General features: G+C 40.4%; 1 protein-coding gene and 1 long non-coding RNA gene across 3 annotated transcripts in view; one reads left to right on the top strand and one right to left on the bottom strand.

Moving 5' to 3' along the window:
* The window catches only part of soga1 (suppressor of glucose, autophagy associated 1), a 42,900-nt gene that overhangs the window by 11,679 nt on the left and 17,752 nt on the right, over positions 1 to 13,469 (bottom strand). For both annotated transcript variants that reach the window (XM_037271227.1, XM_037271235.1), the window contains exons 5-10: positions 4,567 to 4,629; positions 2,352 to 2,519; positions 2,091 to 2,244; positions 1,112 to 1,640; positions 618 to 915; positions 35 to 250 (exon numbers count right to left, since the gene is read on the bottom strand). In XM_037271227.1, coding sequence (XP_037127122.1) covers positions 35 to 250; positions 618 to 915; positions 1,112 to 1,640; positions 2,091 to 2,244; positions 2,352 to 2,519; positions 4,567 to 4,629 — 1,428 coding nt within the window. The remainder of the gene's footprint in view (positions 1 to 34; positions 251 to 617; positions 916 to 1,111; positions 1,641 to 2,090; positions 2,245 to 2,351; positions 2,520 to 4,566; positions 4,630 to 13,469) is intronic.
* Positions 2,529 to 7,521, top strand: LOC119134520. Its single transcript, XR_005100361.1, has 2 exons — positions 2,529 to 3,177; positions 5,550 to 7,521. It is a non-coding gene; the product is annotated as an uncharacterized LOC119134520 (long non-coding RNA).

The raw sequence follows: 13,469 nt of genomic DNA, 5'->3' as shown, positions 1-13,469 counted from the left end.
AATGAGGAGGAGGATGGAACGTCGTGTGTTTTACCTTCTCTTCTGCAGTCTTGAGTGCATTGTGCTCGTCATCAGCGCAGGCTAATACGTTGACTGATGAGGTCAAGGAAGACTGACCCTCGCCATGTGAGGATTTACCCAGGCTGTCGACACGCTCCACAAAGACCTGGAGCTGGCTGTGCAGTGCCTGCAGCCTGCTGGTCAGAGCGCCAACTAGAGGCCTGTCAGCCAAGTCGGACAGCTCGGAAATCTATCGAGAACACCCATAGTAAATGCCACTAAGCAAGTTAAGTCAAATAAGGCAGTTCAGAATGTGATCAAATTTACACATAAATGTGTGCAAAGTTCAAAAGGTCGCGATTTAAAAGCCACATTTCCATTAAGTGGTACAGATGCTTTTCATGACCTTATGTTTGGCCATGGTAAATTTGATGGTGGCAGTTAATGGCATGACACTGTGACACACTAATAAGGACAACAGTGATAGGCAGCTACTATTTTGTATTGTTTATTTGACACAAAGACAAGCTTTGTTGTCTTTTGAGTATTTTCGTTTCATTACTGCTGTTGGATTACTTTGACTCTAACTACAGAGAGAGAAAAAAAAAAACACGAACCTGGCAGTGAGGCTGCGCTTTCTCCAGGTCACCCGATTCTGCCGCCTCGTTGCTGAAAACATTGTGATAGATGGACGGCGAGGACGGTAGGCAGTTGGACTCTGGAGATGTGATGAGCTGAATCGCTGTGGAAATTAGGCGCGCCTGATCCCTCATGGCGAGCAAAGCGTCAAGGTCCTTGAATCCAAGGAGGCTGAACGGTGAGGCTTTGGGCCCGGCAGTTTTGTCCATCTTATTTTGCTCAGTGCTCTCCAGAGAGACGTTCTCCACACCTAACGGTTCTTTGCGGTGTGGCGAACTGATGGAAAATGAGAGAAACATCATTTTATTTTATGTTAAAGTGGACCCATAGCCTTTGTCTTGAGCCAAAAATGTGGAACGGATGACGATTAATACCCGCCCAATAAAAGGCGACAAAATATTAGTCATCTTATTAATTGAAAGGTGAATCAAAACCCAAACCGAAAAAAGGCTATTCATCATTTGGACACTACCTGGTAGGGAGACACTCGGCTGAATCTCCAGCCTCTTCATTAGTCTCAAGAGCCACTCGTAAAGATGAAGAGGAGGAGGACGGGGGCTGGTAGGACGCCAGGTCACACCGCTGCAAGTTGGACAGGAGCACTCGGTTCTCGTACTGTAGCTTTTTCACCTTCCCGCCTAGCTCTACGATCTGAAGCCGGGCTACTCGAAGTTCTTCCTCTTGAGGGGACGCATCCGGGCTGATGAGCACAGCTCCCTCCTGTACGGAGTGGAGCGACCCGTCGTGAAGAAGCCTGTCTGACAGCGAAGCGAGGGGCGCCGTCGGTGGAGGCAGCTCGGATTTATAGCGGTTGATTTCATTCATCAGGAGCTTGTTCTGCTCTTCCATCTCCATGAGGGACCTCCTCAGGAGCTCTGCCTCCTCCTCCACAAACTGGAGGTGTCTCTGAAGCTCCATGACATTTTCAGATGAAGCGCCTACTCCAACGACTGTCCCTGTCCCTGGTCCAACTCCAACACTACTAAGTTCTTGAGAGCCATCTAAAGAAGAGCAGGAGCGATGTTAAACAACAGTGGGGGGAACCAAAATAGTCAGAAGGTGAATGCTGTCATTCCCAAAATGTATTCTTGCTTCGACATTAACATAGATGAGTGTTATAATAGCATACAATACCTTTTTTTACATTCACATGTATAGTGAACAGTGTAGTATCTATCATATTTTATCAATATATTACTGATGTATATTTCTGTCCACTGTTTATGGTGGAGGGAGATTTTTGTTTTAATTCTGTAGAATATTTTTGCTATGGTTCACATTCATTTATGACTATAGCATTGATTTATTCATTTACTGTTTGACATTAGACATTTGCATATAGTATTTATAGTACAGGTATTATCAACAATAATTGTTGCCTTCATTTTGAATTTCACAAATTTAAGAGCATAAAAATACAATCACAAACATTGAGTGCGACAGAATGCTACCTTGTGCTACTTTCATATCGTCCATCTCAGCTCGGAGGCCTCTGTTCTCCACCTCCAGCTCCACAATTCGCCGACTCAGCAAGTTGGCCTCCTCTTCGACAAGCTTCAGGTGAACTCTGACCTCTGCCTCACGGGTGTGAGGGGAGTCGGCAACCTGACGGCAGTCAAATAAAATGAGCTCATCTCCTGAACTCGGCGCCTTGATCTTGCCGTCCAGCCATCCATCTATCATATTTGTATCTATCTACACATATACACTACCTCCTCGACAGTGATGGAGGCGTCAACGTCCCCATAAAGGGATCTGAATTTGGCCAGCTCCTCCTTCATGGACTCACTGTCCTTCACCAGTTTGGTTAGCTTCTTGCACATCAAGGCTGATTCCTCTTTGGCGAAGTGGAGCTGGCACTTGAGGTCTGAGCTGTCTTCCTGTGGTGATGGAATAAAAGACAAGCACAATTTAGTGAGCACTCAATCTTTATGACGCAGCTGCCATCAGCTTTTTCTTTACCAAACAAGCACTTGGAAAGATTCATTTACCAATTATTTTAAAAGTCTGACGAGACTCTCTTTAAATCAGATGACTATAACATCACCGAAATAAAATTGCATTCTTTTCTCAAATGGCAGTTGTTTAAGTTCATTTGAAGGGCATTTAGAGGAAATCTAGGTTTTGTAGCTGCAGCATGTTGACTCAGCAGTTGGGAGAACATTTTCTGCTGTACCTGAAAATGTTTTTTTATGACAGGGTATGGGAGAAATGGGAGAAAGAAAATAGCAGACCTCAGTTAAGCAATGCCGAGAAATCCTAATCCACACTAAATGATACATATCCAAAACCAGCATTTCATTTCTGTTCCAAATGTAATTTAGCTCAATGAGAAATTTTATTTTGAAAGTCAACCAAAGAGTCATTTGACGCACCACTGTGGTGTGGAGAAACACATGACTTGGTACTGTGACCCAAGTTGACCCAGTTCAACCACACCTCCCTGGCAACTCCGTGGGTGTATTTGCTTTACAGCCTGCGAAGCGTTTCCAAACACATAAAGTCAGAAGGTGGGCAGCACATTCAAGACCATTTATGGTAAGTGCTTCGGACCGAGAGCCAATGAGAGGATCAGCTCTTGCTAGTCTTGACATGTCAAATCTGTATCTCAGATAAATGCTGGTTTTATCTTTGCAATACAATGTTAAGCAATGAGTGGGCCGAACATGTGCGTGCACAAATACCTACAAAGACAAGATAAAGGGCAGCCACTTGGCAGAAATGAAGTAAAAACAATAAAATATACAGCAGACATTGATTTATCGGCATACATTGATATTCATTTGCTTGGACAGATTGGAACACTTGAAGGACAAAATATGCACACTTCTCCACAAGAGATATTAGTTCCAGTATGTTCCAATATGTGGGGGACTCGTTGGTGTGTAGGTTTATTAATAATGATATGTGAATGTGAATTTTGCGGGATTTTTAAATAACTAAATAAATTAAATAAATTCCTGAGTTGGATGGCAAGCTGCTGATAGTTTCTTTTGTGTTAATGATCATGTTATTGTGGGTCGATGAGGCAATCTTTTTGGTTGTTTTGTCTCGCAGACATGCACTTCTAAATGTAAAACAATGAAGTCACTGGAATTTATTATTATCGATGGCAGCTGTTGTGACAACCAGAGAAGCGATGATAGAAGTGTTTTGAAAATAATGAGGATGGCGGGACAAACGTATGATTACATTATGAAAAAGGACGAACTGAAGGGTGCCCACGTCGAGTGACCGACCGGCAAAATGTGGTAAATCGTCCACCTCTGATGTTTATAAAATGAAAAAACATGTGTTCACATTGATCTGTTTTAAAATAAAGATAAAACGGCCTATATTCAGTCCATCATAATTGTGGAGTGCATAATGCATCACTCCAAGGGTTTGTGTATGTGAACTTAATTGCAGCAGCCTGTGCTATTTTCATGCACACGCTTCTGTGAAGTAGTCCAGTTGAAGAGTAAAGCAGTACTTAACTTTTTTGTAAAATGACGTACTATTTTCCTGACAACTTTATGCCTCATTCTCTTTTCATTACCAAGTGATTACATTCCACGGTGTTCACTTTTTATGACCACTTCTTTCTTTTATATATGAATAATCTAAAATGATAAATCAAATAACTCCCATTATAATTATGTATGATGATGAATTTTACACTCTGTTTCTCCCTTTTGTGAGGCTGCTGGTTCAGAATTACAGTTTGATTTGTTTCCTTGAAGAAAGCTTTATTTTTATTATTATTTCATTATTTATCATTATTATTACCATTACTGAATGGTAGAAAAGCTAAAGCGCCATCTAGATCTGCCTCTCTCCTTGATTTCCACTTTTGATGGTGCTCATATTGGGTTAGTTAAGACATACAAGCTTTTACAGAAACTGGCTCAGTAACAATGTATATTTTAGTGTGCTTGAGTAAGCTACCTGCGGGGCAAGCTTCTTGTCAGGTTTGTTGTTGGGTCGCGCTCCTCTTTTCTTCTGGGAGTTCTGTAACAGCAAAAAGCCACATTATCATTATACGTTGCACATCATCAGCAATGCATTTGATACACCCGTCTCCATTTATTGATGTCAGAACATGACCTACACAGTACTGAATACAATTATTTCCCTCTGTGGTGCTGTAGGTGTCAGTAATGCACAACATAGAGCAAGTGGCTTTGTTCCCAACAACCTCATCTGGTTCACTGTTCAACAAATCAAACCACATAACTGATTAAATGGAATATTTTACCAGTAGATTAATAACAATTATTGATTTTATATTTTGAAAATAATTTGAAAAATACTGTTGGGAAAATTATGATTCAGTGTTTTGAAATCAGCCATTAAAGCACACCCAGACACACGAACAGTACAGCTGTCATGGCTATGCATATAATCATCGCCATTGTGGTGTTTATCACCAGGGCAACACTGTTAGGAGCAATAACATGACACAACACTGGCAGGAAGAACTGCAGCTGTATCGAAGTGGCGTCTCCCTCTGGATCACTGCCTCAACACAGTTTGAAGTAGACAAAGGAGAGAAGATTTAAAAACAACAAAAAAACAAACAAACAAAGCATCCTGCAAAAAGCTGCTTTACGATCCTAACTCTACTCATACAGACATCAGCCTGTGCTCATCCAAGTGTCTGCTCAGCATATTAGATACTCATGAATCATCATCCCGTATTCACTTCAGCTCATACGCGAACGCACACTACCGAGCCATCTTATCATGGCTCGGTGTGTTTCCATGGCAACAAGCTACTCTGCAGTGGACAACAACAAAAGAGGAAAATGGTGGGAGGGAAGAAAGAGGAGGACAAAATAAATGATAGAAGAGGATTTGTGTCTTGTTGAGTGTGTAACTTTTACATTGACAGTATTTAATGCACTGCCTTATTTTTTTTTCATTTCCAGAGGTATGATGAGCTCCTCCCTTCCCTCATTGCTACCCATTTTCTGCCCATCCCAATGGTTTCTTTCTCCTCCTCCCTCAATGTTTTGTCAACACGCTGACCTTTTTATTTTTCGCACCACACCGTTCTTGCTGTCTGATACTTTCCCAAAATTTCTCTTGCCCTCCATGACCCCAAACCCACTTTAATATATTTATCACAGTGCATACAGTCTGTGGCTCTTAGATAGCTCATCAATAAGCCTGCCTGTTAATGGGATTATCGATTCTGGAAGGGAGTTGAAAAGATGCCGGAACTACTGGATCAGGCTTTCAACTGACAAGTGTTAGGACACTTTACTTGACACAAGACTGGCATCACCGAATGCCATGCTTCCAGTCTTGACTTTCAGACAACCATTCCAGTTGGCGTATCTGCTTGGGTCTGTGCAACACAAAAGAAATCCAGGAAAACCTGATTGTATGGCGATAGTAACATTTGAAAAGGGAATTTCCATGCACTTGAATGGATTATGCAAGTTATGTACCTGCACTGTACAGTGCATGTATATATAGAACATCTTCAAAGGATGTATAAATCATGCAATATTCATGTTCCGGGCAATTGGTGCAGCATAGAAACTAGAGCATACGTGCATATCAAGATTAATATTTTCATGGGGAATTTAATTGAAGATCATTTAAATATTTTATCAGGATGCTTTAAGAGGTTGGATGCCTTTGAATTCTATATGGGATATTCTGAAGAACATCTTTACTAGATAAAAATTTTATGAATGTCTTCACATTTGCTTTATTCTATGCTGTATTTTAACGCAGTTTTTCCTTATCTTTTACTCAGGTACAAACTATAGTATGTTCTCATTTTTATAAAATTTTCTCTGGCCTTTTCCCACCCCGTTTCAGATCACTTTTTAGTTTTGTGAGCTGATCTTCAATGTTTTTTCTAAGGATGAAGGATTTCACTCAATACATTTTTTCATGAATTATTCATCACAGAAACACTCAAACACATATGCAATAGGTGGGGACCACAAACTGGTTCTCACATTGCCTTCAGGTTTACAGTTACTCTCCAGGTGATGAAGACAGCTTGGTTTACTAGCGACCTGATAATGTTTTACCTTTTTTTTAAATTAGTTTCCAGTTAGTTAGTTAGTTAGTGAGTGAGTTAGTTAGTTTGTTAGTTAGTAGTTATGTAACAATTTATAAAACTCCAATAGATAATTCCGGAAAACAAGAAATTATTCATAAAAAAAGATTATTTTTTTCATTCCCACTTCATTTTCACCATTTGATGATGATGCTGTTACAATTTCCCTGGAAACGATAACCATGCAGTTGTGAACAATATGAACAAAAGACATACAAGAATCAACAGAGTGAAAAGGAACAAAGGATGCAAGGTGAAGAAGAGGGGGGACGAATGAAAGGATGAGGAGGGAGTAGTTTGTAGTTCTTTGTTAGCGTAGCTCGGCTCGCTTTCAACCACTACTAGTAGAGAAGCTTTTGTGTGTGTGAGTGTGTGCGTTTGTGCCTCCAGACACTTCTTAATAAGGCACAGTTGTAGTGTAGTAAGTGACCTTGTACAAATGAACAATCATTCCGACAAGACCGACTTGCATATTGATCGAAATTCTCTTTGTGTCTTCCATATGTTGTCTCTTAAATACAGAGTAATAATTGGAATGTTATTTGCTTTCTCGTGTGAGTGAACGCTATCGTTCGCCTTTAAGGTCAACTGAACTACGTTTGCAACAAAGGATTGTTAATGAGGAGTCAGTATAAAGTATGGCCCACCTTTCTCCTTTCTACCCCAGGGTCCTATTGCACCTTATTGTTCACTGCAGGAAAGATAGTCCCCTAAACCAACACATTTTAGTTTGTCAGCATGTTTCTGCAAAGAGTTACATTTGGGCTCACTGGCGTAATGACTTTGGATTTAATAAAATGTTGGCCTAGCACTAAATAATACCAAATACAATGTTTTGCTTTAATGTGGTCGTTGAGATTTATACATGTTTGTATGTTTGCAGAGCTCCTTCATCTCTGTCAATAAACGTTATGTTAGTAAAAGTTAGGCGTCCCCAAAGAACCATCTCTTTTTATTGAATACTTGTCTACCTATTCTACAATTTCTCATCATGTGCTCAGAGATTTTTAGGGTCATCTTATTTCAACCGTAAATGCTTATACCACCACTAATTTTAATGAGCAGAGTTATGCATACATATCATTATTAGACAAGACGTGGAGGTTATTAGTTATATTTAATGGATTTCATTGTTTTATTTTGCATATATTTTAGGAATGAGATCACGGAAATGAAATGGAGTAAAAGATGTTAAACAGCGTCCATTTAAACCCCCAGCAGCCCTGCACCAAATACGTTGCTATGGTAACAGCATCAGAAGCCTGTCAGCAAGCCACCCAACAGCAGCATATTAATGAAACAACACAGAAGGACAAAAAGGAAGAGGTAATGAGATGGGAGAAGGCGGCCATGGAAAGCATGCATTATAGGAGGGCCAAAGGGGCGTGGTAAAGAGGTCACTAATTAGGCTGCAGCTTGTTGTGCTCTTCATAAAATGTGCTCCTGAGAACTTAAAATAACCAAGGCCTCATATCGTACGCTGTAAAAAATATCGCGTGAACTAAAGTTTTTCCACTCAGATATTCTAAGTACATTGTACAAGGAGAGATTTTGAGTAAATGTTACTAGTTTATCCCCAAAAAGAAATTGCTGAAGAACCCAAAACATGCTGTTTGAAAGATGGCCACTCTACCACCTGCATCACGCCTCTCCTGTCTGCTGGCGCATCACTGCTGACGGGTTGAATCCACTTGGAGACATCAGCAACAGAGGCAGTGGGAGTGGAATAGTCTAATTGTTCGAGTGGCCGTCTCCCAAACTACATTTCATGGATTTGCTCCTCAATACGTAAGTAACGTTTTTCTTTTTTAATAAAACTGTATCATATCACTTTGTGAATATAATGTCAAAAGTCGATATATTCATACTCGTTTTGTGCATAGTGATGCTTGTGTTGCCGGAAAATTGTCCACATACAAAGATAATATAAAAATATAAAACCTGAGCTTATGGGAAATATATGTAACAGTTCTACAATGCTCTCCATCATCCTCCTCTTCCACTCTGCAGACACATGAGCTGCCAACAAACCATATGTGAGGGAGGACAGCAGCACACAACAAAAGCTTTTCCAACAACGAATCTCCATCTGCTCTGTGGATGCACGTGTGTGTCTGTGGTTGTGCGCACTCTGATACGCTTCACTTCGTTGCAGGCAATTTTGTCATATCAATCAACAGCGCCGTTGCAGTGAGGTAGATTTCTCCATTTTGCATGATACAATAATTAATAACCAATTTACCACAATCAATCGGTCCTTACTGATAATGCTCATTCTAGTTGAAACTGTGCCTCCCTAGGAAATTGGGTATAATGAGACATATTGTCAACTTGGCACCAATGAAATAATCATGATCATGCCAATATAGCCCCTAATTTTGTTTACTAGCAATGTATAGGGAAAGACATCGGAGTGATTGAATGCAGATGAAGTCATTCGATAACCCTATTTGCCACATTATAGAAAGAAGTAGTAGCTCACATTTTGTTCCAATTTGCTAACAGTGATGTATTTTAGCGTGAGTGTTTGCATTCAATCCATAATCCATTATAATGCATTTTAACAAGTGCTCCATTAAAGTGCACGACAATCTGTTAATCCGTTCCTCCCGTCCGATATTTGGACGTGAGAGCAAAGCAAAGGGTGGCTTTGACGGACCTGACACGCCACTGGCAACCTTTGGGTGAGTGTTTGATCAGTGTTCAGATCAAATGCTGCATAAGCAAGCACATGTTGCAAGTGCACCTCTTCCTCACTCAGCAGCTTTATGGGAAACCATGGGAAGGTCTTGCTGTTCCTTCCTATGCTAATTCATCTGAAGTGACAGGATTAATAGCAAGCGTCCAGCTGTGTGCGAAATATAAATTGTAGCATAATTTCCTGCAATAGACGATGCAAGAGGAGCGTGTTTATTCCGAGCAGCAATACACATATGGAGGATTAATAGGCCAACTCGCTGCCCTGGCATTTATGAGATGTGAGACTTAATTTAAACAAATGTTCCCACCACCAGAGATCAACATATCATCCAGTTATGTTAATTACTATGTCTATATCAAATCATGTCATTACCTGAACTGACTCAAATGAAGCAATTCCTGATGCCTGATGGTCTCGTCATGATGGATGGCCTAATAGATTTGTCAAGCGCAAGAGATATACTGTATAGTTGGAAAGCCGTTCGGATGATGAATGAATGAAGAACACATCGCAATATCAACCATGTCGCTCGCCCATTTATGGTGTTTCACATTAAATGTTAGCATTAAAATAGTAGACTTTTACAGTACGATTCGGCTGAACATTTTATGCAATGTTTGATTTGCTTAGTTTTAGCACTAAGTTTGGGGTATGATTCACGGATTTGCCTTTTGTCCTCCATAGCTGCTGCAAGTGGCGCCCCTTCACACTTGCTTGTTAGTGTGTAAGGCCTGGAAGGTGTTCCGCTTACAAATGCATATTTCCCAGTGACAAACAAACAGCTTAAAGCCAGCACGCTTGCTTATTGTTTGGTGAACTGTTTGCTATCGTCAAAACTACACCAAATTACCAGTGATGGAAATGTGGTATTGTTGCATTTTTATGGTGCAGCGTCTTGATCGTTTTCTTGTAGCAGTATACCGTGCAAAACCTGTAGTAGGAATTGTATAGTTTTGCAATGTAATGATAGTGCAGACAGTCGTATCTAATGCTGGTCTTGTGATACTGCACCGAGATAATGTGCTAGGCCGCAATGTTGATGATATATTGTTCCGTCCGCACTGAATGATTTAATTAGCGTGAATCTATCTGACTTTATCTCAATATTTTCCTGACGACTCTTCCTGCACTGTCTTCGCTGCATGCGGTGGGGACTAGCACCACCCCAGGTTGTCAAGGAAACTGTACAGTAAGTTTCTTTATTGCCCTTCAGTGTTTGGCATTTGTCTCACTTTCCTGCTTTGCTTTACTTCATTTCACATTTCACAGCATGCCTTGAGTCTGATTGGATTATTTTAGAGCTGAATGAAAATGAAAATGACAACGAAATTATTTATGGGCGAGTTCGTTTCACCACTGTTATTGAAAATGACATGACAAAATTAGGAGCAAAAACTATCATTGCACACACGTCTCACTTTGACCTGACTCGCCGACCTAGTTACAGTCCTGCTGCGGTCCGATTGCAGAGCGTCAAAATAACTCAGATGCTGGCCTGCAATCAACACAGGCCCATGTGTGCGTAAATCAACTTGGTCTTAAAACAGACCAGTCTATTGACATTCTGTCAGCCCGAAAGACTCTAAAAGTGGGAGACGTAAAACATCACTGATTAAACTACAAACAACACTAACAAACAAGATATGTGGCTGTTAATGGCTGCAATGCACATTTTCCTAGGGGACAACACGCACACAAGAATTTGTTTGGCCATCCAACAAAAAGAAATACTTTGTTAAATATCCACAATTCTAAGGGGAAAAAAAGGTGATTTCAACATTGCATCCTAACAAAATTAGATATGCATGGTCAGCTGCAAACCAAATACATCTCACGTGAGAGCTTCTGAATACACAAGTTAGTATAAAAATGTAAATAAAAATAAACATTGGTCACAATTTCTAATAATTTCTTTTGCAAATAATAGAATGTCATTTAGAAAAGAAAAGTCGCCGATATTTAGTCATCTTTGAATGTAAGACATTTTTTCCTTAATAAACCACAAAGTACAGTACTTCGTTTTCTTATTATGATCGCTTAGGTCCAGCTACAAAAGTGACTCAGAGTGGGAAAGCTAAATATCCCAGTCGGTCTCACTATTAATAATGTTATCTCGATGGAGTTGACCCGTGGTCATGGTCCAGTAGTGTCCTCTACCAGCATGCGAAATGATATAAATCTCTTTTACAGCAGGATTAGAGTGTCATCCACTCAACTGAGCACATCTACAACAAACCTCTCACGCCATCTCTGTATACTGTAAATTGCAATTGACAATAAGCTTTTTTTTAAAGATACTGAACTGATTTTTTAAAAATGCATTGGGTTATATTTTTCAGAGTTTGTGCTTTGGGACTCAAAATGAGACGAGCAAATTTCCAGGAGCACATTGGATTTTCTGCTGAGTACTGCAGAATCCCAACAGAAAAATCCACCTCAGTAAATGTTCCAGTTAACTGGTGAATTTGCTCTTCCTCCTGATCCAATCGGAGAGGACTGTCGGCACCACTCAGCATCTTTCATATAATCTGGTCACCCGTGAGATGAGGTTTAGTGCACAGAAATAAAGGACAAGGGGCACGGAGAGAACAGTGCTTTTCTTTCTGTCCTTTTGTGCCTGTTATATAAGTTAACAATTAGGAAACAAATGGAAGCCTACAAGGTAGATACATAGATAAAGAGGCTGTTAAGTAAAATGTGAAATTGAAAAATATTTAGGGACAACTTAAACTAGGAATTGGTATCGAGCCCAAGCACCTGTCACAATATTAATTTTCAGGACGATATAGTTTCACAGAAACTGCCATGATAAACGATAGTATCACTTGCATTTAATTTCTTTTTTTAATGCCACTAATTAGAGCAAAAATAATTCAATGAATAGTCAAGTCAAAAAAGATCTTTACACTAATAGGTTTCTCACGTACGGAAGAGGATTAGGGCCAGTGAAGAAGAAAAAAAAGGGGGGGGGTGACAGGATTCAGACTTTTTTTCTCAGAATTCTGACTTTAAATGCAACGAAAAAGTGCATTGATGACACTTTGACATCACTGTATTATTGAAGAATTCTCTACGACTGCAGTATAAACAATCATTTTACAGTCCAGAGCATTTCCCCTGCCTGCTGTTGTGGGACATCACACTGCAGGGTAACCATAGCAACACACACGACACCGTCGGTGTAGTGTTAGTAACTGAGCAGCTGCCAGACTAGCATCAGCCGGAGGCGCCAGCTCCTCATTTTCCACGTCTCCACTTCCTCTTCCCAGCAAGAGACGGCCGCATATTGATGATGTCACACCGCCTCCTTTTGAAGCCAGGAAGAGGGCAGCAGTGAGGGGAGGAGATGGGAGAAAATAAGAGGGGGAGGGTTGAAGAGAGAGTTCAGGAAAGAAGACAAATGAGGGACAACAAGGAGAGAAACTGGAAACAAAAGAGGAGCACATGACGCTGAAGGGGGAGTAAAAAGATTCCAGTGCAGACAGTGTGGATTGCAGTGGGAACCACAACGTGTAACAAATCAAAACACTCACACGCTATTGAGTAAAAGTAATAAGGTACTATAAATGCAATGAAGCAACTTCATCTAGTTCTGTGCACATAAAAGGAGAGTGGGCCGAAAGGGCTCTGTACATGTATACTCTTTGTGGCCTAGAAGTACAGCAGCTAAAAACCTTTTGTGTCTGCCATTACATTCCAGATCATGTAATTTAAAGCACATATTATCAGTTAAGGTAATGTACAAATAGGAGCCGCCCATGTATAGAATGAATTCGTCAGTCAAATTTCCCTAAACAAAAAGGATGAAATTCTGCGTGTGACAACAGCACTAAGGCCCATTAAGTCTTAAGGGGCACAAAATGGATCTACAGTGTACTGGCTATAATTATCACAATCAATAAACCATCACTTTATTCACACCCAGGAGGTGTGTTCTTAATCGTGCTAAACCATCGTTTTTTTTAGTGTGTCCGTGTGCGTGTGTGCGTGTATGTGTGTGTGTGTGTATATGTGTGAGTGCGGGCTCATCAGACACACTCGATCCATAAGGAGACCAGTGCTGAACCT

The sequence above is a fragment of the Syngnathus acus genome, chromosome 2 (genome assembly GCF_901709675.1).
Source record: "Syngnathus acus chromosome 2, fSynAcu1.2, whole genome shotgun sequence".
Taxonomy (NCBI): Eukaryota; Metazoa; Chordata; class Actinopteri; order Syngnathiformes; family Syngnathidae; genus Syngnathus; species Syngnathus acus.
The sequence above is the reverse complement of the archived record's forward strand: the minus strand, read 5'-3'. Positions and strand labels throughout refer to the sequence as shown.